Source organism: Lolium perenne, chromosome 2, assembly GCF_019359855.2.
Source record: "Lolium perenne isolate Kyuss_39 chromosome 2, Kyuss_2.0, whole genome shotgun sequence".
Classification (NCBI taxonomy): Eukaryota; Viridiplantae; Streptophyta; class Magnoliopsida; order Poales; family Poaceae; genus Lolium; species Lolium perenne.
Window position 1 is genome coordinate 133573581 of NC_067245.2, and position 27033 is coordinate 133600613.

The following is a 27033-nucleotide window of genomic DNA, read 5'->3' on the forward strand; positions in this document are numbered from 1 at the left end:
TCTAGTATAAAATGTACCTTCAAACATGCGCTGCTGCTTGGCGCTATATAAAATGTACCATGGCGTAGCACTGGCCAGAGCATATTTGTATACCAATGCTCAGCATAAACACCATATATACTGCCAATGATGGACCTAATTTTCCGTCAAACACATCTCGCTCAATTAGCTAACAACAGATATATTGTACATAGAACGATATGGCATCGCAAATCTCATCAGTACAACAAGATGAATTCTGCCAAACAGTGAGACAAACAATATTTTCAAGGGAACCGTACACAGGACTTATCTGTGTAAGCGAGCTTAATTTGATGTAACTTTGCTTATTTGTAAAAATGACATGTGTCTACCATTTCAAACACAATTCAGCGTCTTGTAAGGGTGCCATCTATCTTCTTTAGCTCGGATCAAAATCTGCTAAAAGATCATCGCCTTGCAAGCTCTCAGCAGATACAAGTATTAGCTAACCTAGAGACCATTGTTTTGGAGAGCAGAAAACGAAAAAGCAATCCCTACCCCATTCTATGATCTTAAGGTACACAGCTAGAACTATAACCATATTGCAGCAGACTGGATGCAAATTCAAGCAAGTATATTCCCTCGCAGCTCCCACAATTTCACCGTGCCATCATCGCTGGCAGATGCCAACACCCTTGGGTCCTATATTTAATTAGGCACTCTATTACAGATCATGATAGTGATACATTAAGGTAGAAACAAATGAAATCCATTATCAGCTTAACACAATAAGACTAATTTGTTGCTAATTTGTGAAATTACCTGAGGACACCATCTGACAGAGTTTATATCCATGTCATGTGCCTTCTCCTTTTTCAATATTAATCTGTACGAAGGGCCCTCAACCTGCATCATCCAAGTTAACCATTAATACATGATGCACACACATATCTTATGCTGCATCCAGCTTGTGCAAAAGAGAATGCCATTGATGGTACCAAGAAACAATAACTGTACATTCTTTTAGAGGAATATAGACATACATCAATTAAATTAAATACAGATAAATGGCAGAAAATGGTTGTTTGAAGCCAATGGTCATGCATTTGAAAAAAAAAAAATCACAACCCTCAAGCATCTATTACTATAAAAATTAGACCACTATTAAAGTATGCAGTCCATGTTGGAACATCGCACTTCACTACCAACCATTCTACCCCAAATATAACTTGGACAAAATGGTCAGGTAAGCACACCCCATAAAGATAAAAATCGTGAGTCGTGAGATACCATACTACTCTTCTCCTCAACGAATAAGCAGATAGCATCATCGCCTGCCCCACTGGCAATAAAATCCTCGCTGCCATGCACAGAGGAGAATAAAAAATGTCAAAGAATAGTACAAGGAATATTCTATTTCAATTCAGCATGGCAATTCATATTGGCTTATCACTTATGCAAAGACTTCAGTACAGTAGATTAGAATGGTCAACAGTTTCTTTGGTGATTCAGAATGACAGCGTAATTTCGAAAACTCGAGAGTCTGCCCGAGCTTGGTTGCTCTGTTTATTGTTACAGCATCAAGCCATCCGTTTCCTAGCCCGACCTCGTATTCCAGCTAGTATTTGGTCGGTAATCCCTTTGCCAAATACCAGGCCAACCATCTCGCTAGTGTCAAACCTAAGGCATGCAGGCCGTTGGGTCCTGGCACTGTTTCAACCACCCTGTCCACGCGTTTTATTTATTGGATTCCTAGATCAGGTTCGGTTAACAAGCACTTTATTGGATTATTCCTAGCATCTCAGTAACACGCACTTCCAGTGTTATTTTGTAAATGAGTTTTGAACATATTTTAAAATGTTAGAAGAATGCTGAAAAAATGTTGCACCTACCTCTCGACTTATATGTGTTCGGAAAGTCATTTCACAATAAATCGATATTGTTTTTGTCACGTGTAAAAAAGATAAAATTTGGTGATAAAAAGTAGCTCTTGATAGGACTTTATCTTTTTTCACATGACACAAAAAAGTCCGGTTTCCACGAAAGTTGGTGTTCTATGTGCTTGCAAAGTTGTTTCATGAAAAACCGATATTGTTCGTGTGCATGTAAAAAGTAGCTCTTAATAGGGCATTTATTTATCATTTTTCACACGACACAAAAAACGCCGGGTTTTTCCACGAAAATGGGCATTCTATGTGCTCGCAAAGTCATTTCACGAAAACCCATTATTGTTTGTGTCGTGAGTAAAAAAGGTAAAATTTGGTGCTAAAAATAGCTCTTAATGGGACATTTCTTTATCTTTTTTCACATGACACAAAAAAAATCGATTTTGCACGAAAAATGGCATGCACACATAAAATGTCTACATGTATGCGTGAATTATTTATTCAATTTTTAAAACATTCAAAATGTTTTTGAGTGGCAGAATTAGAAACATCTAGGATCAAAAGTATATTTCCGACAAACTTAACACTTCAATAATACTTGTAGAAATTTTTCCCTACAATCATTGAGATTTTGACTGTTCCGTACAGGTTGGACCTCATGACCACACAGCTGAATTTATTACTCCGAAGTACTAATGCTGCCTGCCATTTAATTTCATACACTTTGCATGGACGTCATACACTAGTATATGTATTTTCTAGTCCGTATATTTGAATAGCTCAATAGCAGCATTAGTTGGACATGGTTTAACCACAGCCACACAATTAACGAGTGCAACCAAGCCAGCATAATTTTCCAAATTTCGGCAGATCTAAGTCTGTTCAACATAAACATATGATAATGGTAGTTTGGAAACATATAGGTAAATATGTCAGATTCAGGCTACGATTGTATTATCTTTCATCTTTATTATACCCTAAAGATGTGAAACTGACAATTAAGGACTTTCAGCAGCTTCTGCAGGATTCTGGCCATCAGTCCAACAGGAATATTGATGTGTACAATTAAGTTTACAACAACAACAACAACCAAGCCTTTCAGTCCAAACAAGTTGGGGTAGGCTAGAGTTGAAACCCATAAGATCTCGAAGCCAAGTCATGGTTCCGGAACGTGGATAGCTAACTTCCATGGCTAAATCTTTGTCGATATTCCAAACCTTCAGGTCTCTCTTAACAGACTCCTCCCATGTCAAGTTTGGTCTACCACGACCCCTCTTAACATTCTCAGGACGCTTTATCCATCCGCTATGCACTCGCGCTTCCGGAGGCCTCCGTTGGATATGTCCAAACCATCTGAGATGAGACGATGTTGGACCAGCTTCTCTTCAATCGGTGCTACCCCAACTCTCCCGTATATCGTCGTTCCGTACCCGATCCTTTCTTGTGTAGCCACATATCCATCTCAACATGCGCATCTCTGCTACACTTAACTGTTGGATATGTCGTCTCTTCGTTGGCTAACACTCCGCGCCATACAACATCGCAGGTCGGATAGCTGTCCTATAAAACCTGCCTTTTAGCTTTTGTGGCACTCTCTTGTCACAGAGTACGCCAGAAGCTTGTCGCCACTTCATCCAACCAGCCTTGATTCGGTGGCCCACATCTTCATCGATATCACCATCCTTCTGCAACATGGACCCCAAATATCGAAAAGTGTCTCTCTCCGGTACCACCTGCCCATCAAGGCTAACCTCTCCCTCCTCGTGCCTAGTAGAACTGAAACTGCACCTCATGTATTCAGTTTTAGTTCTATTAAGCCTAAAACCTTTCGATTCTAGAGTTCGCCTCCACAACTCTAACTTTCTATTAACCCCCGTTCGGCTATCATCGAGTAGCACCACATCATCCGCAAAGAGCATACACCATGGGATATCTCCTTGTATATCCCTTGTGACCTCATCCATCACCAAATCAAAAAAGATAAGAGCTCAAAGCTGACCCTTGGTGTAGCCCTATTCTAATTGGAAAGTCATCAGTGTCACCATCACTTGTTCGAACACTTGTCACAACATTATCATACATATCCTTGATGGGGGTAATGTACTTTATTGGGACTTTGTGTTTCTCCAAGGCCCACCACACGACATTCCGAGGTATCTTATTATAGGCCTTCTCCAAATCAATGAACACCATATGAAGGTCCTTCTTTTGCTCCCTATATCTCTCCATCAGCTGTCGTACCAAGAAGATGGCTTCCATGGTAGACCTCCCAGGCATGAAACCAAATTGGTTTTTGGTCACGCTTGTCAACCTTCTTAAGCGGTGCTCAATGACTCTCTTCCATAGCTTCATAGTATGGCTCATCTGCTTGATTCCACGGTAATTAGTACAACTTTGAACATCCCCCTTGTTCTTGAAGATTGGTACTAAAATACTCCGCCTCCATTCTTCGGGCATCTTGTTTGACCGAAAAATGAGGTTGAAAAGCTTAGTTAGCCATACTATCTCTACGTCTCCAAGGCCTCTCCATGCCTCGATGGGGATACCATCAGGACCCATTGATACGGGCATGGAGGCCTATGTGGAGCCCAGATTCAGGACTCCACCAGCTTAATTATCTTAGTTTATGTAATGGTTATATGTGGGCCAATTAGGGTTTTTATTGATTTAAGTCAGTTTGGTTTGGGCCTATCCAAACCAAGTTAGGGAGGCCCACTTGGGCTGGCCGGCCACCACTCCCCCTCATATAAGGAGGTGGGGCGGCTAGGGTTAGGGATAGCTAAGTTTAGACTAAAGATTAGGGTTTACCCCATTGCGTGTGATCACGTGTATCATCCCTCCGGGGGTACGGCGCTGCCGTTTATCTATTATATTCGCTGCGAAGGTTCTTGTGTTCATCAAGGATTGTCTAGCTCGAGGTTTGAGGCGTATCGTTCATCGATCCGTTGCTTGCTGGATTCGTTTCCCCTTCTCCAGGCTGCGTTCATCGCGTTGTTGGGAGGATTCACTACCCCAGGTTCTCGCTGTGAAAGATCGGGCATCAACCTAGGTGGATCTGCTGGGATCCCCCTTATCATGTGGTGTCAGCTTTCTGGGTTGCTCACAGCGAGGTTTTTGTTGATCGATCTCTTCGGATCGGTTTGCATCGGAGAAGATTGGCTCTAAATCGGAGGAGTTTGGCTCTCGGTCGAAGGAGGTGAGTTGGAGGAAGTTTGGAGTTGTTGTGGTGCAGTTTGCAGGTCATCCATGGCTGTTTCGGAGGTCAAAATCGCGAAAAATCAAGGCTGAAATCGGGAAGAAGAGGCAGATTCGCGACGCGATCCGGTCCACAGGCCAATTGACCGGGCCCTTGGCCGGCCGGGCCGGTCCAGACCGGACCATATGCTGGTGCCAACCGGCCGTATACTGAGCCACCCAGCCGCGTTGCCGGTGGCCAGGCCGGTCAGACCGGGCCCTGGGTCGGTCATACCGGCGCACAGGCCGGTCCAACCGGGCCCTGGGCCGGCACAACCGGTCCCCAGGCCGGTCCAACCGGGCCGGGCAGGCTGATGATGTTGTTTTCGTTCAGCGCAATCATCCGGACTTACAATTCCGCATTCTTCCGGGGTGCTGTCATTTCATGGTGATTTTCATGGGAAGCGGTGTGTTTCCGGCAAAAGGTCTGGAGATGTTTTCAATGATTTTCTTGATATATTAGCCGGTGTGTCATTTGCTGAGGCTAAGGTCAAGTGGAAACTTCATCATTATGCATCAGTTTTGGATTATGAGTTGTGGGAAAGTCATATACACCAGGGTTTGCAAAGGTGTGGTATTTATGAGTTCTTGGATGGCTCTACACGGTTGGCACTTGCTGTTCGTCGTGTGGATGAAGAGATACACAATTGGTGGAACAAGGAGATGCGTGTGAAGGGCATTATGGCTGCAACTTGGTTTGATTTTCGGGAATTCTTACGTGCGTGTTTTGTGTTTGGTAACAAGCCTACAATGCATGTGAAGACCCTCAAATAGTCACTTCGGGTTGTGTCACCGACGGTTGAGGTTGGCACGAGGTCGCAGCTATGGGCATGGAGGCCTATGTGGAGCCCAGATTCAGGACTCCACCAGCTTAATTATCTTAGTTTATGTAATGGTCATATGTGGGCCAATTAGGGTTTTTATTGATTTGAGTCAGTTTGGTTTGGGCCTGTCCAAACCAAGTTAGGGAGGCCCACTTGGGCTGACCGGCCACCACTCCCCCTCGTATAAGGAGGTGGGGCGGCTAGGGTTAGGGATAGCTAAGTTTAGACTAAAGATTAGGGTTTACCCCATTGCGTATGATCACGTGTATCATCCCTCTGGGGGTACGGCTGTCGTGTATCTATTATATCCGCTGTGAAGGTTCTTGTGTTCATCAAGGATTGTCTAGCTCGACGTTTGAGGCGTGTAGTTCATCGATCTGTTGCTTGCTGGATTCGTTTCCCCTTCTCCAGGCTGCGTTCATCGCCCCAGGTTCTCGCTGTGAAAGATCGGGCATCAACCTAGGTGGATTTGCTGGGATCCCCCTTATCACCCATCGCCTTGCCTCCTTTCATCCTCCTTAACGCCTCCTTAACCTCAAACTCCTGGATATGTCGCACAAAGCACATGCTGGTATCATCAAAGGAGTCGTCTAGCTCAATGGTAGAGCTCTCAACCTCTCCATTGTAAAGGTTGTCAAAGTACTCCCGCCATCTACGCTTGATCGCCTCATCCTTCATAAGAAGTTGATCCTCTCCGTCCTTGATGCATTTGACTTCGTTGACATCCCTCGTCTTCCTCTCCCTAAACTTGGCTATCTTATAGATGTCCCTTTCGCCTTCCTTCGTGTTTAAACGTTGGTAGAGGTCCTCATACACCCGACCCCTTGCTTCACTCACCGCCCGCTTTGCAGCCTTCTTCGCCACCTTGTACTTCTCCATGTTAGCTGCACTCCTGTCCAGATATAGGCATCTAAAACAGTCCTTCTTCTCCATAATAACCTTCTGGACCTCATCGTTCCACCACCAGGTATCCTTAGCTTCCCTTCTACTTCCCTTAGTCACCCCAAACTCCTCTACAGCGACCTTCCGCAAGCAAGTAGCCATACTCGTCCACATCATGTTTGCATCGCCTCCTTCCTCCCAAGGGCCCTCCTTAATAACCCTCTCCCTGAAAGCCTGGGATGCCTCACCCTTGAGCTTCCACCACTTTGTTCTAGCGACTTTGGCGCGCTTACCCTGCTGGACACAGATCCTAAAGCGAAAGTCAGCAACCACCAGCTTATGTTGAGGGACAACACCCTCTCCAGGTATCACCTTACAATTTGTTATGGTGCTGCTAGGGGGATGGCGCGAGAGGGCCGGCCGGGGGCCTTGCCCACGGCCGGTGGCAAGAGGGAAGGGATTTCCTTCTTAATTCTTGCTTGATTAGATTGATACATCTCCTCTCCATATATAGAGGTTTACTTGACCCCTAAGCAAACCATAAGACTAACGGGCCCAGGCCCATGACGTACTCTAACACTACACCCCACCTGCAACCTAAACAAACCATGACTTGACGCAACACAACCCTAACACCTAAAAACGAGCCTTTTACATCTCGGCTTGTTTTATTACTCTCAACCTGAAAATGAAAGGGGACGCTTTATTGTTGACCCCCGAAAATAAAGTGGACACCATTCGCCCGTCGGACATGCACCTGTACAGCCACCTGGATCCCATGGAAACCAGCGGGACAAAAGGAGCTCGCGCGGTGGCCGGTGGCGGAATGCAGTGGTGCTACGCGGTGCGCTCCTATCGGTGACACCATGCCTTCTCCCCGCCGGATGACTGTCGATGGCACAGACTTTGAGGTTGCTGCCCACGGGAGAAATAGCATGTCCGCCGCCCGTGGGGGAAACCGCACCCCCAAGATCCTCGACGCAGCGGACGAGATCAAGGTCTCTTGCGCAACAAAGCGCAACTTAGAGGAGCTGCAGCTGCAGATCACGCATCTCCCGCACACGCCGACGCACTAGGAGGCCGCGTACAGCAGCCTGCAGCCTCACCGCCGCCGATACGTGGCGGATAGCAATCCAAGACGAAAGCGGTGACGGTGACGAAGGGAAACGGACCTGGTGGAAGGGCATCCCGGACGGTGTCGATGTAGAGCCCGGGGCCAAGGTCGCTCCCACACCGCCGAAAGTCAGGGACGGCGTCGGTGGCGGCAGCAGCCGCTGTTGCGGTGTTGACAGCAACTGCTGCTGTTGTTGCATCTACCCACCGAACGGCAGGGACAACGTCGGTGAGGATAGCAGCTGCAGCGGCGTTGGTGGCGGCGGCAGCTGCTGTTGCTGTAGCGTCCCGGTGGGGAAGAAGGCAGCCGGCTGCTGGAGAAGAGGGACCCCCGGCGCCGAGGTAGGGCCCGGCCCGGAGATGGTGGACAACGGCAGCGGGGCGCAAAGCGGCCGGCGTCGGGTGGCGCGGCAAGAGCAGCGACGGCGTCGGCTGCAACGGCCCGGCGATCGCGGTGGAGGCCGCCTGGTGCGTCGATTGCCACGGCAGCAGCGCCGCCAGCGGCCAGTAGGGACCGGCCAGGAAGAGGCGGATCTCCTGGACAGCAATGGTCAGATCGCGGAGGGCTGCGGTGATCTCGGCCGGGGAGAGAACGGCGGGGACGTCGGAGTGCGGCGACGGCGGGTGGGAAGAACTCGGTGGAGGGCTGGACATGATCGAACCCGGAAAGCTGATACCAAGTGTTATGTGGCTGCTAGGATTTGGGAGTGAGAGAGAGAGAGAGCTGCGAGGGCGCGAGAAGGCCGGCCGGTGGCCTTCTGCCACGGCCGGGCAAGAGGGAAGGGATTTCCTTCTTAATTCTTGCTTGATTAGATTGATACATCTACTCTCCATATATAAAGAGGTTTACTTGACTCCCAAGCAAGGCATACTTGACCCCTAAGCAAACCATAAGACTAACGGGCTCAGGCCCATGACGTACTCTAACACAATCAATGCAGGCGTGTCTGTCGAGAGGACAAAATCAATCTGGCTAGAGTGTAGACCACTACTGAACATCACTAGATGGGATTGTCTCTTCCTAAAGATAATAAAATATAATAAGCCTCCTTTGCTTGAATTAATAATGCTTGTGCTTTAGCTGATAAAAGAGTAAATAGCCCACTATGAATGAAATTAAGATGCAGCAGGATATAGATGTGACTGGAATTCACCTAACCTTGACCAATGAGCTGAAAAAATAGTTCGACCATGATATCCTGTTAGAGTAGAAACATGCTGCCTGAAAGAAAATAATAATCAACCTGTTGAGGGATGGTGTAGAAAGATGCTAGAGTGGCAATATAACTGCTACACAATTTACAAAAAAGTCAACTCATAGTCCTTAAACAACCCTCAGTTAGAACAAACAAGTAATTCCTCTGTTCACAATTTATGGTATAAAACGGAGCAAAAGTTTACTCAATGTAAGTATTACTATTCGATGATAATAGCAGCAAAAATGAGTGCATCCAACTTATACAAGTTCTGCTGCAAATAAGAATGTACACTAGGATATATACCAAACAACAACTTCTCTGTGAAGAACAAGCACATCCTTGACTATTAGTTTACATCTGTCCGGACTGTCCCAGGGAGTAAATTTGTATACAAATGCCGAGATATGCCAGATTAATAATAATAGAAAGCACAACAATATGCTTGCGATTTACTAATGCATAGTTGAATTTTTGGAGTGGGGACTAAACTATGAATTACCACAACTTGTCTTCTTCTGCAGCATATCTTTTAGGCACAGTTGTGTTATTTCCGTGTTATTGAACTTATTATACAAAAAAATGGAAGGAAAAAATGAACAATGCTGCCCAAATAGAGACTTGTGTATAAATAACAAAATTCTTACCAAGATTCATGACCTTCTCCAGTCTCTGGTTGCGACAAATCAATACTTGTGTCCCAAATTTTCAAAGTACAGTCATCACTGGATAAAAAGTATATGGCGTTAGTAACTTCTCTATGGCCTGGCTAGAGCACATGAATTGAGCAGTGTTAAAGAAACTGGGATAATACCAACAGAGCATCAGAGCTCAGGACATCATGCAAAAAGAGGGATACTAATCCAGCATTGTCGAACGAACCTGCATGTGACCATCCTATTTCCTTTCTGATTAAAAGATATTGACCATACTGTTGAGGAATGACCACTGTAATCAAGAAGATCAATTGCAGCAGAGAAAAGAACCCATAATTAGTTAAGTACTAGAGCCAGAAAGAACAGTCAATGCTCAGTTTTGAGAGAAATAATGTCCATCAACAATTGAAGTGAACAAGCAAATGTAGATGTGCTCACCTAGTTCTTTTCGCAAAAAAAAAAAAGATATTGCTCACCTATTTCTGAAGATGAATCGCAGAAAGTGGATAATATTATCCAAACAAGATGAAACCATATAAAGATAATCCTAATAGTTAATATGAACAGAACACGAACAAATTACTATGATTGACAATTTGACATATAATCCCAAGTTATGTTTTAGCAAAGTGGGAACTTGAGAAAATGCAAGTATAATAATCATATGATATTTCTACCAATACAAAGAGCACCAGTTGGATGTGATACTATTCATCTGAATGTCCATATAAGAGGGTATGGTCGTAGAGCAAAACCTTTCATCCAAACAAAAAAATCAACAGCCAACTCATAAAATGGACAATTTTCATGCATCACATCTTGTTTATAATCAACGGGGCCACATAAGCTGGAATTTCGTGTGGATGCACTAGTTAAATATTTCAATTAAGTAAGTCAAAACATACTATACCATAAGCTAGTACAGGTCTTATCAAGCACAGGATAGCAGAACTGGCTTGGACCACAGAGCCTGATTACCAGTTGTCGGCTTCAGTTAATGTCTGTACACAATGCCACTCATCATTGCCATCATCAGCCCAGACCTACATCGAATCTTCCATATTATGTCAAATAAATACTACAAACCAAATTGAGCAAGAGCACACCCTTTTTGCCCACCCCAAGCCTAAAATTGCAAGACATCCAACAAAAATTATGCAGACCAAACTAATGTATTTGCATTGGTTCATGTGATTGTTTCAAATTAATTACCTTGATCGTATTGTCATAGCTGACAGAAACCAGAATATCAAGGATCGGGTGCCACTGGACCATCTTCACATCCTGAGTGTGCCCCTGCAATACGGCAACACACTCGTACTCGTTCCCTGGCTGCATCTCCCATATCCACACAGCCTTGTCCCGGCTGCATGTTGCAAGCAGCGACCCAGACTGGCTCCACGACGCACTCTTCACTTCATTCTCATGCCCCTACGCATCGGCAACAGAGTCAGCATCCACAGGTAACCAACACTCCAAACAGCAGACAGCGATAACACCGAACGAGAAAACCAAATTCAGCAGAAATTTCACCTCCAGTGTGGCGACGCACTCAAAGTCCCCACCAGAGTACTCCCATATGGCCGTCGTGGCATCGAAGCTTGCTGTGGCCAGCAGCTTTCCGTCGGGGGACCAAGCGCAGGACCTCACCGTGCGGTTGTGCGTGTCTTCGAGCACATCCTAATCAAACGGACCGGACGTAAGATAAGGAAATGAGTTACCGCAATGTGGACCTCTAGAAGATAACTAGCCTGGCCTTTACCGTGCACTGCCACCCGCCGTCGGGAGCTCGCTTCCAGATCCGTACCGTCTTGTCGCCACCGCAGGAGGCGAGGACGGGGCTTTCGCCGCCGCCCAGGTTTGGGTTCCAGGCGAGTGCCCACGCGCGGTCGACGTGGCCCGTCAGGCGGTGGGTCTCGCGCAGCTCCACCGCGCCGCCTCTGCCGTCCATGGCCTGCTCGCCAGTGATCGCTGGTGCCAAGAGTTCCAGGCTGGGCGAGAGTCACCGATGAGGGGTGTACAAAGAGAGCAGAGAGGGGCAGCAGATGCGGTGAGAGGCGGCGACCAGCGAGGAGAGAGAGAGAGAGGATGGGGGGATTACCGGATACCTAGAGGCGAGGGTTTACTCATGGCCTGGGGCTGTGGGAGTCAACTACATCTGGGCATGGGCAGCCCGGCCCGGACGGCTCGGCCCGACCCAGCCCGGGATTTTCGGATCAGGTCGGGCTTGCACTTCGGGCCCGGTTCGGGCCTGAAATCTGAGCCCAAACGTCGGGCCAGGCCGGGTTCAGGCCTTCATTTTTGTGCATTTTAGCCTGGTCGGGCCGGGTTTTTTTTTCTCGTTCGGGCCGGGTTCGGGCTTAATTTATAGGCCTGACGGTAGGGCTGGGCCGAGCTCGGGCCTGACTTTTTACCCGCGGTGATGTGGTCTAAGACCCCGTTTGTGGCCCGATCTTGCGGTTGACCCGAAATCCAAAGGAGGGAGAGAGGGAGAGCGCGATGAACACGAAGAACACGAGGAACTCACGCACGCACACCAACCCGATACAATCGATTACTTACCCCCGTGGCTCGATGGACCACGCCAATAGAATCAACCAGAAAGAGACGCGCGGTAGAATTCCGAGCGGAGAGATTGGTGAGGGAGATGAATCTAGGAGTGGGAGAGAGAGTGGGTGGCACTAGAATCTCACACACCAAATCCAATCATCCAACAAGGGTAGCCTTGATACAAAGGGGGTGAAACCCTAGGGAGACAAAGCTCAAATCCATATCTAAGTCTAAATCTTGTCTAAGGAGTAAAGGGGATGACCTAGGTGCTTATATAGAGGTACAAGGCGACTTGGGGCGAATAGGTACGCGGTGGACCGACTCGGGCAGTTTCCGGTCGAGTCGAACCCGTGAAATCCGGTCAACCGGGCGCCAACCGGGCCTGGGACCGGACGGCCTGGTGCCAGGGCCGGTCAACCCGGCGCCAGACCGGGAAGTTCGCAAAAGTCCCTCTGGTTGGCGTCGATACGACGCCCGGTTGTCACCGGGGTGGATTCGGTTTGGGGCCCGGTCTGGCCGGCCCTGGGACCGGCCTGGCCGGCCTGGGGCCCGGTTGGCCGGCCTTTGGGCCGGCTGGGCCTCTTCTTCCTCTTCCTTCTTCTCTTCTTTCCTTCTTCTTCTTCTCTCTTCCTTGCACCATGGGAGTTCCTTCTCTCTTGGTCCTTGTCAATGTCGGCACCTATAGACACCATGATAATAGGCATGAGGTAGCATACCATTCAAGTTGGTGTTGAGGTCGACCATAGAGAGGAAAGAGTTCACCTTGACATGTATGGCGGGGGTTTGTGTTGTTGGTCCACTTGGGGGACTCCTTGGCCATGGTGTAGCGTCGACGATAGGCGGGGCTGCACTTGACGGTCTTGAGGTGGAGGTGTCCGAAAGCCACCCCGCATCATCTCCCCCCCCCCTTGGGGAAGAGTCGTCCTCGACTCTTGTTCCTCCTCAACGATGATGTAGGCCATGACGGTTCTCCCATGTAGTAATGGATGGACAAAGTCGCGGTCGAAGAAGAACTTGGGGAAAAACAACTTGCGAGTGGAAAGCTTGTGGATGCCAATTTGGTGATCGGCGAACAAGAGGCTCTCAATCAAATACGAAGCATCAAGTCGTTTCTCCAAGAGGCATTTGGCAAAAATGGGAACCAAAAGAGTGTCGATGTATCCAAAATTTGGTAGGGCAAAAATTTGTGCAAGTAAAGGTTTGCTTTGTAAAGTGTCAAAAATGTGATGTGTAGCATTGTCCCACACAAATGGAACAATCAAAAGGCAAGTAACAGCGGCAAAATTGTGGGCAAAATTGTTATGTGCAATGGCAAAGAGATGGAAACTTCGAGCTTGGGAAAGTATGGTTGGCGTGAGCCGAGTGTGAATATCCTCAAGTGTCAAAGGATCCATTTCAAATGCCATAGATAAAACGAGAAGTTCAAAGAAGAGCAACTTTTTGTGTGATATGTGGCACAAGATGCATAAGGTGTCTCTCTCATGTATGACATGGTCCTTGAGATTGTCGGAGTGTGTGATTAAAGCATCAAGACATACAACAACCATTGTGCCAACAAGATGTGTCAAGCTATGTTGCATAAGAGGCAAAAGAGGTGATGAGGAATTGGGCCAAACCGAAAGCTCGACAAGGCATGTCGGTAACACATGAGGGCGGAGGCTTTTGGGAACATACCCATTGGTGTGAATCCCATGGGTTGGATCACGTATCTCGTCCTTGTTGGGGTAGCTCTCAATTGCGCGTTTTGTGCGCTCATGCTCCGTAGCGGTGGAAGTTGTCATTCGGATACCTATACACACAAAAGAGAAAACAAAAAAGCGTGTGTGCATGGTAGAGGAACACATCATCCATCATGATGTTCCATGTCTTGTGCACATCACCATTAGTGTCAAGCAAGATAGTATGAAATGCATGGCGATGGTGCATATGGCAAGAAGGTGCATTCATGGCATGTGGTAGCTCATGATCATCAAAAAGGGAGAAGGCTATGGGGGCCATCTCGTGGACAATGAAATAAGCATTCTTGCATACCAAGCATAAGAAAGAGCAATTGTTCACAATCTTGGATGTAAGGATCATGGAATAGTGTAAACATTTTGGGCATAGCATGTTCAACATTTTATCATTGTTGTCGACAACCCTATGGAAAGAGCAAGTGTTCATCAAGGGTGTCACAACACAAACATGATAATTATCGTTAGTATGGCAAACAAGCGTGGAAAAAGTGAAACTCTCGTAGCATGGTATGGTCATGGTATCACAAGCAATCAATTTCACATGATCAACAATGTTATCAAGCAAAGCATCACATGGTGTCGTTGCCTAATCGACGATACCTCGGAGGAGGGATCCTCACGAGGGGGAGAAGAAGTAGGGGCCATAGGGCGGAGTGCACACGGGACGGTGGTACGCGATTTACCCAGCTTCGGAACACCTGCACGATGACAGGGCCTACTGCTGCTTGTCTGGAATTATCTGGGCGCTTTCGCGATGTTACAATGAGTTGAGGTTGTGCCTCTAGGGCTCCCGGGATCCGGCTTATAAAGGCGCACAGATCTAGGGTTTACATGGAGAGTCCTAGCCGGATACAGGTTGCCTAACTACGGTACAATATCTTGCCGTGCACGTTAAGGATCTGCCTTCCCATCTATGTCGTACCGGATCCGGGTTCCTTACTGGGCCTACATGGATCCGGGTTCCTCCTCAAGGTCGGTCGGATCCGGCTCCCTCTGCCTGGGCCGGACTTCATCCGTCAGGATCAACAGCAACTGGGCCGCCCGATGGGCCACATGCCACATCACCATCTGTGGGCCACCCGGGCTTGCCGGATCTAAGCACTATCGATGGTACACCTATGAAGTATACCCACAAAAGTAGCCCCCAGAGTTCTCCGAGTTTCGCCTGCTGTTTTCGCCTTGCTAGCCCATCATGATCTCCAGCAATGTTGGTAACGCGGAGAAACTTGAAGAACTCCAATCTTCTTATTTTCTTCTTTCCCAACCTTTAGTCGGAAAATATTCCCATCCTGCGGGACTTCACCCATCGACGGTTCAAGACACGTTTCCGGGTTACTCCCCTGCTTGCGAATGAGAGCTGTTTATCTTCGCGCGATTACCCGGAATCTCAAAAGACTCAAACGGTTCCGCCAATTCTGGCGCCATTTTCGCGCGATTTGCGCGGTAACTTATCCTTAGCCATTTTTACCGTTTAGGGTTTTGGACACGTGTCACGCATCCAACGGTGCGACGCTTGCGTTCCGACCACAGGATGCGGAGCACGAATCTCGTCCCTCCGGCCTATAAATATCCACCGTCAACCCTAACTTCTCATTCACCCCCCTTTCTCACCTCTCTGCGAAGCGCCGCCCGCGAGCTCCTCCTCCGCCGTGCCGGAACCCGCCGGAAAACTCGCCGGAGCATCACCGGAGTGGTTTCACCACCGTGGTGTTCATCGTTTTCTTAACTCCGGCGAGCCACCGAACGAAAACCTCGTCGCCGGCGACTCCGGCCACCGCGGAATCCATTACGGTAAGTTCTCCGAGCTTCGACCCTTCGCCGTAGCTCCTTAGGACGAAGACGTGGATCCGACTAAATCTTGATTTTCCGCGATCTTTTCTGTCTTCAGATGTCTTCCGCGACTCCGCCTCCGACCTCTGAACCCATCATGGCGATGCCACTCTCCTCTGCCCCTCCTCCCTTCGTTCCAGTTCAGCTGGATCCCACTAAGGATTCCGGCAAGGACACCGAAGGCACCTCAGCTCTCCCAGAGAAAACCTCCGGAGCGGAGCAGGCAGAAAAGAAGGCGGAAGAAATCGCCGCCAAGAAGTCCAAGGCCCGCCAGCGAGACTCGGAATCCAAAGGGAAATGGTGGCCCTGCACCACCACAGAGACCGAGCTGAAGAACTTGGAGGGGGAAGGCTTCCTGCAACCCGGAAGCTGGAGGACAGTTCCGAATGCCTTAGCTCCAGCCCCCCAAGACAACGAGATGGTGCTGACGAAAGCGCTAGTGGAGCGAGGCTTCTCATTTCCGCCTTCGGACTTCTTCTCGAAAATCCTGAAGGTATATGGGCTCCAGCCCCACAACATCTCTCCGAACAGCGTGCTTGCAATCAGCAACCACGTCACCCTCTGCGAGGGCCATCTCCGGGTACCTCCCGAGCTCTCCCTGTTTCAGTATTACTTTTCCGTTAAGAAGGAGAAGATCCGCCAGTCCTCCGAGCTGGCGACGTGCGGATCCATCACCTTTATGATCCGTCCTGGCCGCGTCTACCCTCATACCGACCGCCACGAATCCGCGCGGTACTGGTCTGGGGGTTTCTTCTACTTGAAGGACGTCTCCGACCCGGCGAGTGAAAGGAGATTGCCGCCGTTCAAGAACTGCCCCGCCACCGAGGTTCCGGCATGGACGCATTGCCCCCACCTCTCCGAATCGCCCCAGCTGACTCGCGCCGTTAGGCGGATCTGCAAGCTCACGGAGGAGGGGCTGACAGGGAAGGACCTAACCTTGTCCTGGTTCACCAAGCGGATCCAGCCGCTCCAATACAGGGACCGCTTGATGTTCCAGTACACAGGGCGCGATGACACAATGCGCGCCACAAAGGATAATCTCTCCGCCGACGCCATTGATAAGAGGATCCGGCTCCTCATCAAGATTCCGCGTGAACTTCACGTTCACGTGTGTAACAAAGACATCAACATGAACGGTTCCGGAACTGCGGTATGTCGTCTTGACTTAGTCCATTGTTCCTTTTGCATTCAAACTTTTTGTCTAAGTGTCAACTCTGTGCCTTAGCTCGAGGCCCTCGAGGAAAGCGAACTCGGAACTCTCGTCCGGGTTCCTACTACGGGCAACACGGATCCGGAGGCCGCATTGGAGGCGGAAACTCACGATGCTCCGCGCCCTTCCAAGAGGAAAAGGGCCGCTCCCTCCAGCCCCGCCGCAAAACGCGCCCGCGAAGTGATCAGCACTGCAGCTACTCGGAAAGCGGAGGCGGAGAAGAAGCGCCTCAAGCTTATCGATACCAGCAACAGAGGCCAACCTGACATCCAGCAATTCTTCAAGCCTTCCGGGTAAACTTCTGCTTCCCGGAAGACAAATTCTTTTGTTTCCATGAACAAACCCTTACTTAGCTGCTATGCTTTTTTTCTTTTACTGAAGTTCCGGAAGCCAACCCCCCAAAGCTCCAAGAGTTCTGAAGAAGAAGGTCAAGCCGTCTCCGGCTTCAGTCCTTGTTACACCTGAGGTGGAGGTTCCGCCCAAGGCCTCGTCTGCCTCCAAGCCGGATCCCAAGGACGTCATCAACCTCGATGACCTTCCTGAAGACCCCATCGGCCACGGCGATTCCGGCAAGGGCGCCTCCTCGTCTGCCCCTCCGCCTGATCAACCTAGCGCCACCTTCGCGGAGCCTACGGCGGAAGAGTATGAGCAGAAAGTGCAGCTCATCCACGCCTCCAGCACGCTTCAAGCTAACCCTCAACCAGCTCCGTCCCTGCAAAAACGTTCCCTCGCAGAGCGCCACGCGGAAGTTTCCGCCATGATGGACAAGGTGTGGGGGAAGTCGAACGTAGAGATGCAGGAGCTCACCGAACTGGAGGACGGTCTGAAGGTGTTTTTTGCCAAACACAAGGACGTGCGCCAGGTAACACTAGCCCCCAAGCATTGGGTCAGACATTTTTTCCGTGTAACATGTGTTAGCCGATGCTTTCTCCAATATGTACCTTAGGCGGAAATTTAAAATTTTATACCTCCAAGACTTTGAGTTCCTTGCCAGCCCCCAAGATTTTAAATATCCGGCTAACTCCTCTCTGCTTCTCAGACCACGCGGAAATTGCACGAGGATCTGCGCGTTCACGTGCTGGAGCAGATAACGGAGATTGAGGCGCTGCGCCAGAACGCAGAGAATAGTCAAAAGGCTATCCAGCTTTTGGAGACCCGCCTTCGTGGTACGAAATCCGAGTTTTGATCAGCATGTTGATATAATTGCTCATGACGCATAATATGTGCAACTTTCCGCCTACAGAAGAAACTGCCAAGCACTCTTCATTCGATGATCTGTCCGCCAAAGTCAAGGTGCTCGAGGCGGAGAACGAGTCCCTCAAGGCCTTCATCAAGGAATCCTCCGACAAGGAGAATGAGGCGAGGAAGGAGCTCTCCGAGAAGCATGCTCGCGAGTTGGCGGAATTGAATGATAAACTAAAGAAGAGCCAGAGTCGAGTAACTTCCTTAGTGGCCAAGAATAAAGTTCAAGAGGCGGAGGCGGAGGCCATTGACAAGCTCATCTTCCGTAAGCACTTTTTCCTTGGTATTGTTCCGACTTCAATATATGCTTTTCTGTCCATGAAGGAACTGAACCCCATTTTCCCACAACAAGCCTTGGCTTTGAGTGGACAAAGGAGTCAACCCTCAAGAGGACGGAGGCATATGACGAAGCGCGGAGTTCCATCGACGCGCTTTTTGCAGCCTGTCGCGGAATCGCCAAGACCCTGTCTCTGAAGAGGGCCAAAACTTCATTGATCGACACGATGACCAAGCTGATGGAGCAAGTGCCGGAATTCATCTAGGATTGGCAGGAGTCTTCCGCTCGCGGAGTCGCCTCCCTAGTCTTAGCCACCTGCAAGGCTCACTTCCCTGCACTCAACTTCGCGGATGTTGCGCGCGGAACTCCAGAAGGTTCCGACATGGGCGCCATCCTTTCGGAAACCAAAGGGTTTGAGCAGCTGTTTGTCAGGCGAGTTAACCACTCGTTCTGGTATCACAAGTACGATCTGCCCAAGGGATTTTCCGACACGGAGGAGGAAGAAGGCGAGCCGGAGTACTATGCGGAAGGCTCCGGGTCAAGCATCGAGCGTTCCGGAGAGGGCTCCGACGACGACTCCGAGGCTGGCTCCGGCGATAGCGATGGCGATGGCTCCGCCTACCAAGAATCTGAAGAGGAGGACTCCGAGTAGAGTTCCTGTTTAAACAATGAAACAATGTTGCAGCATTTTTGATGAGGTCTAAGACCCCGTGTGTGGCCCGATCTCGCGGATTGACTTCGAAACCAAGGGGAGAGATGGGAGATCGCGAGGAACACGAAGAACACGACGAACACGAGGAACTCCGAGACTCACGCACGCACACCAATCCGATACACCTGATGCTTACCTTCGTGGCTCGATGGACCACGCCAATAGAATCTCCGAGGAAGAGGCACGTGGCAGAATTCCCGGAGAGAGATTGGGGTTGGAGAGGAAGAGCTTGGTGAGGGAGAGAGAGTAACTTGTACTAGAATCTCACTCAACAAGATCAAAGTCAACAACCAAGGTGCCTTGATTACAGAGGGATGATACCCAAGGGAGACTAAGCTCAAAGGTAGGTTTGAGTTCAAAACAAGTCTAAAGAGTAAAGGAGGGGTCCCAGCTACTTATATAGGCACACATGGCCAGCAAGGGCGAACAGGTACGCGAATGGATAAGTTAAGGTAGTTTGGTGGGGCATTCCCGTCAGATCCGGTTTGGGTCCGGTCTGACCGGGTCTGTGACCGGGCTGTCCGGTCATGGGTCCGGTCGACCGGGCGCAAACCGGGAATCTGCGAAGAATCCGGTCCTGGGTCCGGTCGTCCGGTACGAGGGGGCTGGGCCGGTTTGCGCCCGGTTGACCGGGCCTGTGACCGGGGTGTCCGGTTGTAGGTCCGGTCTGACCGGGTCCTGGATCGGCCAGCGTCCGTCTCTTCCTTGGAGCGCTTCGAGCGACGTCGGCTTCGGCTTCATGATCATCTCCATGTCCGGCTGCTTCTCTCCTTCCCTTGACCTTGGCGTCTCCTCCTCTCCGGGGTCTTGATGCGCCTTGTACCTAATGACACATAGTACGTCGGCATGAGGTAGCAATCCATCCAAAGGGGTACCAAGATCAAGGGTGGTAAGGAGCGAGTTCACCTCATCATGTAGAGCTTTGACTCGGGCTCGTGTCATCGGTCCACTTGGGGGACTTGTTGGTCTTGGTGTAGCGACGTCGGTGAGCGGGGCTACATCATCTCCCCCCCCTTGGGAAAGAGTCGTCCTCGACTCTTGCACCTCTTCATCTCCATGATAGCGCGACAAGTCCGAGACGTTGAACGTGTTGCTCACCAAGTACTTTGATGTCGGTATGTCGATGACGTAAGCGTTGTTGTTGATGCGTTTGAGGACCTTGAAGGGGCCATCTCCTCTTGGCTTGAGCTTGGAGTTGCGCTCATGAGGGAACCTTTCCTTCCGGAGGTGGATCCAAACGAGGTCTCCTTCTTGAAATATCCTTTCCTTCTTCTTGGCGTTGATGCGGTTGGCTTGACGAAGAACATGTTCTTGTATGGTTGCCCTTGTCTCTTCATGTAGTTTCTTGACGGCGGCGGTGCGCTTGTCGAAGTCCATGTTGATGCGCTCGTGGAGGGGAAGCGGAAGTATGTCGAGTGCCGTGTAAGGTTCGAAGCCATAGACGACCATGAAGGGTCTCCTTGACGTAGTCTTGTGCTTGGCGCGGTTGTAGGCGAACTCGGCGTGAGGAAGGCACTCCTCCCATGACTTCAAGTTCTTCTTCACGAGGATGCGTAGGAGGGTGGAGAGGCTTCGATTGACCACTTCCGTTTGGCCATCCGTTTGCGGGTGCGATGATGATGAGAACAAGAGCTTCACTCCAAACTTCGCCATGAGCGACTTCCAAAGATAACTCATGAACTTGATGTCTCGATCCGACACAATGCTTTGCGGTACTTCATGTAGGCGAACAATTTCCCTGAAAAACAATGAAGAAAGCATCGTCGCTCTTATGGCAAGGTATGAAATGAGCCATCTTAGAGAATCTATCCACTACCACGAATATAGAATCATGACCATGCTTAGTGCGAGGCAAGCCTAGAACGAAATCCATGCTAATATCGGTCCATGGTGCATAAGGAATAGGCAATGGGGTGTAAAGACCATAAGGGTTGGAGGTAGACTTAGCTTGTAAGCAAGTGGTGCACCGGCGGCAAAGGCGTTCCACATCTCGCTTCATCTTTGGCCAATAGTAGTGGGTTGAGAGCATGGCATATGTCTTGTCACGTCCAAAGTGACCCATAAGACCACCTCCATGTGACTCTTGCAAAAGCAATTTTCGAAGCGAGGACTTGGGAATGCAAATCTTGTTAGCTTTAAACAAGTAGCCATCATGCAAATAGAAATCATCCACTCCTCGTTCAACGGAGCACTTCTCAAATATGGGAGCAAAGAAAGAATCGGAAGGATAGAGTTCTTTGATCTCTTCAAGTCCCAAGACATGAACATCCAAACGAGTAAGCAAAAGGGTGTTTTTGCGGGAAAGAGCATCCGCCACAACATTGTCCTTGCCCTTCTTGTATTTGATCACATATGGGAAGGACTCAATGAACTTGTTGGCGTCCGAAACCCACCGGCGAGCAACGGCTGGCAACACGAAGAGCCGGGAACAACTCAGAGCTGCGGCTGGCCCTGGTCCCTCGCGCGACGGCCCGCAAAGACTCTGCACACACGTCCGATGCTGGTGCAAGGGCGTGCCACCTGACCTATACCTGGTCAGGAAGGTGATGGATTTGCTTCGCTTAGGTTTCCTGCATGGCATACACGTAAACATTAAATACGAGCCTCGATCGGCTCTCAGGTTTTCCCGTGAATTGGCTCAAGGAGCCGATCCACCCATGATTCGTAAAGGGTTTACGATAGCATGGTGGTCCTGCTTGATCAACATAAAGCTAAAACGATCTACCACGATTTAGGGTTTTCACCGCATAATCGGAACATCCTACTCGTGATTGAGCCTAGCAGCCACGCACGGTGTCAATAAACCAACCCTATATAAGGCCTAAAAACCAACATGAAGTTGATCCCCGGAACATCTTATCTAGGGTTAGCAAACTGCACCCTACGTGCCACCGGATCCTTCAACCCGTTTGCAAGGCCTAACTATGCAGATATCAAACTAATCCTTGAAGAACAAGGAACAATCATAACGGATCGGATCTACTAAATAATGATCAAGCAAGGTGCCGCCCTTACACCTAAGAAAGGTGTAAGGACGGCTAGATGTCTAAGGGTTGCATGAACGAAAGCATGTAGCAAGGTAAAACGATGCTAACCCTAACACATCTATGATAACTACGTTGCTCGCCATCAAAAAGGCTTCAGCACGAGCAACGCATGGACAACGAATAAACGTGTACTGCCTAGATCGCAAGATGCGATCTAGGCAGCATGATGCGTACCCGGAAGAAACCCTCGAAACAAGGGGTCGGCGATGCGCCAAGATTGGTTTGTGATGAACGTGATTGTTGTTTATCTCGATAACCCTAGATACATATTTATAGTCCGTAGACTTTCTAACGTGGGAATAATCCCAACCGTGCACGAGTCAAGTTTTATCTAACCGACACGTATCCTACTATATTTACAGATACAAGGGCAAACTGCCCAATCTTCGTGTATAAGGCTGGTTCACGTATTTCTTCTATGTGTATTCTTCAAGCCCAATCTTGATCGCGGCCCACCTCTGATCCGGTCAAATTCTGGTGATAACACATGCCCCCCTGGTTTTGGAATTGCTAATTCCAAAATCACTCTGTCTTTTCTTCGTCGGGTCATGTCGTAGCAGAGCAGAACCATCGCAGTATCCTTCATCACGATGCCTTGCCTTCTCAACTTCTCCGCGTGACTTGGCAGTTTTTTTTCTCTTTGGGCACCACCTCCTCGGAAACTGCTGTGGCATTGAATCTCCACTATATCGCCTCTATTTTAACCGCTCCGAACAGTTCGCCACTTCCTCCTCTTGCTCTGTTCTGGCCATCGGCACCCAAAAAAACCCAATCCAGAGCAATGTCTTCCTCCTCTTCTTCCTCCGCCTCATCGGATCTCTCCTCCCAGTCCTACTCTTCCTCTTCCTCCTCCAGCTCGTCGGTATTCTTCGATTCCTCCTCGTCTCGTGAGCCGACGCCGGAGTGGGACCCGGTGGCTGCTCAGATGAGGGCGCACAACAGGCGCGCCCCAGAAGAGTGGGACCAGGAGGACCACGCCTCCTCCGTTTGGTCCGAGGACGACAAGTCCCTGACCAGCGGAGACGAAGAGCTCCAATTCCTCGCCGACGGGGAACTGGAATCGGAGAGTGAGGATGACTCGTTCTCCTGGGACGAGTATACCTCCTCCGAGGAAGAGGAGGAGGAAGACGACGACCCCGACTCCCTCGAGGATTACCCGCCGGCGAAGCGGTTCTGCGCCGGGTCAGATGATGATGACGATGACGACGACGACGACGTCGACGATGAAGATGACGAGGCCCCCCTGGGGGCCGCTGGAGCAGTGACGAGGAGCCCGCCGGCAGCAGCGCCGACGAGAGCTCCGACGACGACGACGAGGGCAGCAACGGCCCGTAGACTAGGACCTAGTAGCATAGGCCTAGCAGTAGTAGTAAATCTGCCAATAGGCCTTTCTTTCGTTCTTCCTTCCTTGAGCAATCGGCTCTTTCTTTGTAAGAAATCCTTTATTAATGAAGAAATATTCCCCAAATAATTTTGCTTTTTTTTACTGGCCGATTTCCTGAATCGGCCCTCCTCATACTTCATTTACTGGTCATCCCACATGCTTGGGAAATACTTCTTGAGGTGTTGACCATTGATGGCTACTGGGAACTTAACACCGTCCAATCCAGCTCCAAAGATGTATGCATTACCCTTCAAGGCACAGACGACTTTGTATGGACCGTGCCAATTAGGATACCATTTGCCATATGCTTTATCCTTGGTTCCTAATGGCAACACTGCTTCCCATACTAGATCACCAACTTGAAACTCCTTTGGTCTCACCTTCTTATTATATGCACGCGCTACCCTGGCTTTGTTCTCTTTAATCTTCTCCAACGACCAAAGTCTAAGTTCCGTTGCATCCTCAATAGTGTCACTCATCAAAGCTGCATATTCTTCAGCTGTTAGATCATTCTGAAACGTGACACGTCTTGATCCAGCCGTAATTTCCCAAGGTAATACGGCTTCCTGTCCATAGACGAGCTGGTATGGCGAAGTTTTTATAGCCCCATGGCATGACATGCGATAGGCCCACAAAGCTTCTGATAACGTTTCATGCCAACCCCTAGGGTTCTCGTCGATTTTCCTCTTGATCAGCTTGATCGTGCTCACGATTGGACGCTTCAGCTTGTCCGTTGGCTTGAGCATAGTATGGAGATGATCGGATCAGCTTAATCCCCATGTCATCACAAAACTTTCTGAATTCTTTAGAAATAAAGACCGAACCTCCATCGGTCGTGATGGTTTGGGGAATTCCGAACCTATGAATGACGTGTTCTTTCACAAACTTGATCACATCTTCTGATTTCACCTGCTTCATAGGGACGGCCTCCACCCACTTAGTGAAGTAATCTGTAATGACCAGAATCCACTCATGTTTTTTACTCGACGCAGGATGGATTTTGCCGATCATATCCATACCCCAATCTCGAAATGGCCAAGGTTTGATGATAGGGTTCATTGCTGACGCGGGAACCATCTGAATCTTCCCAAACATCTGACACGCTTGGCACCCCTTGTAGTACTTGAAGCAATCCTCGAGCATGGTGGGCCAATAAAACCCTGATCGCCTAATCAGCCACTTCATCTTATGAGCCGATTGGTGAGTTCCACAGGCGCCTTCATGCACCTCATGTAAGAGCCGATTAGACTCCGTTGGTCCCAGGCACTTGAGTAGTAACCCTTCCAACGTCCTGTAGAACATGTCATCTCCTATAAGGACATATTTCATGGCCTTGTATCTTATCCGTTTAGGTGCCCCCCGAGCCGAATCCTTCAAGTAATTGAAGATATCGGCTCTCCAGTCATCCTGTTCCAGGAACTGCACCTGAACTTCTGACCCATCTGGTATGTCCTTGTATCCTGACGCCATCTGTGCGAGATCATTGGCGTCGGTATTCTGAGATCTTGGGATCCAATTGAAATTGATGTACCAAAAATGTGCCATCAGCTCCCGACATTCCATCCAATATGGGAAGAGTGATTCACTCTCGCACTTATATTCGTCCGTAAGTTGGTTGATCACCAACTTCGAGTCTCCAAAAAGCTCTACCGCTTCTGCCCTGGCTTCCAAAGAAGAGCTCCATTCCCTTGCGTACTGCCTCGTACTCAGCGACATTGTTGGTGCAAGGGGTAGATAATCTGATGGACAAGGAGTATGTTGCCCCCCGAGGCGACACGAGCAGAATGCCGATGCCACAACCATCGTCACAAGCCGATCCATCGAAGAACATAGCCCATGCACGTATAGATAGTGCTGCTATATTGGTATTGATTCGTTCAGCTATGAGATCAGCCAACGCTTGTCCCTTGACTGCTTTTGCAGGCTGATACCGGAGATCGAACTTCGATAACGCAAACATCCACTTACCAAGTCGGCCCTTCAAAACAGGAGCCGACAGCATGTGCTTGACAACGTCTGATTTGCATATGACGATGATCTCTGCCGTCAAGAGGATGTGGTGAAGCTTGGTACAGGTGAAGAACAGGCAGAGGCATAACTTCTCGACCTCGGGATACCTTGTCTCTGCATCCAACATCCTTCTGCTGAGGTAGAACACGACCTTTTCGACACCCTCGTAGAGTTGCACCACTACCGAGGCGATGGACGTGTCGGCCTGCGATAGGTAGATGTAGAACGGCCTGTCTTGCTGAGGCGGAACTAGCACAGGCGGCGTTGTTAGATACCGCTTAATCTCATCAAACGCCTGCTGCTGTTCTGCCCCCCAGTGAAATTCGTCATCAATTTTAATCTTCACCAACACCATGAACGGCTCAATTCGTCCTGAGAGATCAGAGATGAATCGCCGGACGAAATTGATCTTGCCGATAAGGCGTTGGAGCTCCTTCTTCGTGGTAGGTGGCTGCATGGTACGTACTGCCTACTGACTTTTCAGGCCGATCTCAATTCCTCGTTCATGGACAAGAAAACCCAGGAACTGACCGGCCGTCACACCAAAGGCACACTTCTTTGGATTCATTCTGAGTCCGAACTTCCGAGTTCGGTCTAAGATGCGCCTCAAATCATCCAAGTGTCCCTCCATGGAGACAGACTTGACCACCACGTCGTCGATGTAGATTTCCACCAACTTGCCGATCGGATCATGAAAAATATAGTTCATGGCCCGTTGGTACGTTGCACCAGCATTCTTCAAACCAAAAGTCATGACCACGTATTCAAACAGGCCGACTGATCCTGGTACTCGGAACGCAGTCTTGTGTATATCTTCCGGGGCCATGAAAATCTGGTTGTAGCCGGCGTTGCCATCCATGAAACTCAACACCTTGTGGCCAGCAGCTGCGTTGATCAATGTCTCCGCCACAGGCATTGGGTATTCATCCTTTGGAGTGGCTCTGTTGAGATCTCAAAAGTCTATAGCCACACGCCATCGGCCATCCTTCTTCTCCACGGGTATGATGCTTGAGATCCATTCAGCATATCTGCAGGGCCTGATGAACCCAGCGGCCAACATCTTTTCGATCTCTTTCTTGACTTCTTCGAGAATTTCGGCCTTCATCTGACGTGCTCGTTGTTGGAATGGCCGAAATCCTTTCTTGAGAGGGAGCCGATGCTCAATGATGCTCCTGTCTAACCCAGGCATCTCTGTGTAGTCCCATGCAAAGCAATCTGGGTACTCTTTTAATAGAGCTATCATCTGGCTCCTGAAATGTGGATCTAACTTCTTGCTAATGAAC

The 27033-nt window shown here is 49.3% G+C and overlaps 1 protein-coding gene across 2 annotated transcripts; it reads right to left on the minus strand.

The window, feature by feature from the left end:
• Positions 1-306: 306 nt before the first annotated feature.
• Positions 307-11881, minus strand: LOC127333438 (protein CIA1). 2 transcript variants are annotated; one of them, XR_007871140.2, is made up of 10 exons: positions 11515-11881; positions 11286-11432; positions 10965-11183; positions 10731-10795; positions 9979-10044; positions 9744-9821; positions 9055-9122; positions 1252-1321; positions 784-867; positions 307-663 (listed from the first exon to the last, which is right to left on the minus strand). XR_007871140.2 is itself a non-coding variant. In XM_051359825.2 (10 exons), the coding sequence occupies exons 1-10, from the start codon at positions 11701-11703 to the stop codon at positions 586-588; spliced, it is 1059 nt and encodes a 352-aa protein (XP_051215785.1). In that variant the 5' UTR covers positions 11704-11878; the 3' UTR covers positions 307-585. The 2 variants fall into 2 exon arrangements, 1 of the variants encoding a protein (XP_051215785.1); XM_051359825.2 differs by having other exon boundaries at positions 9060-9122; positions 11515-11878.
• Positions 11882-27033: the final 15152 nt, after the last annotated feature.

Coding starts and splice junctions, on each gene's coding strand:
- LOC127333438 (XM_051359825.2), bottom strand. CDS start 11,703: ATGGACGGCAGAGGCGGCGCGGTGGAGCTGCGCGAGACCCACCGCCTG. Junction 11,433..11,514: donor ACGGCGGGTGGCAGTGCACG/GTAAAGGCCAGG, acceptor CCGTTTGATTAG/GATGTGCTCGAAGACACGCA. Junction 9,822..9,978: donor AATAGGATGGTCACATGCAG/GTTCGTTCGACA, acceptor CTTTTTATCCAG/TGATGACTGTACTTTGAAAA.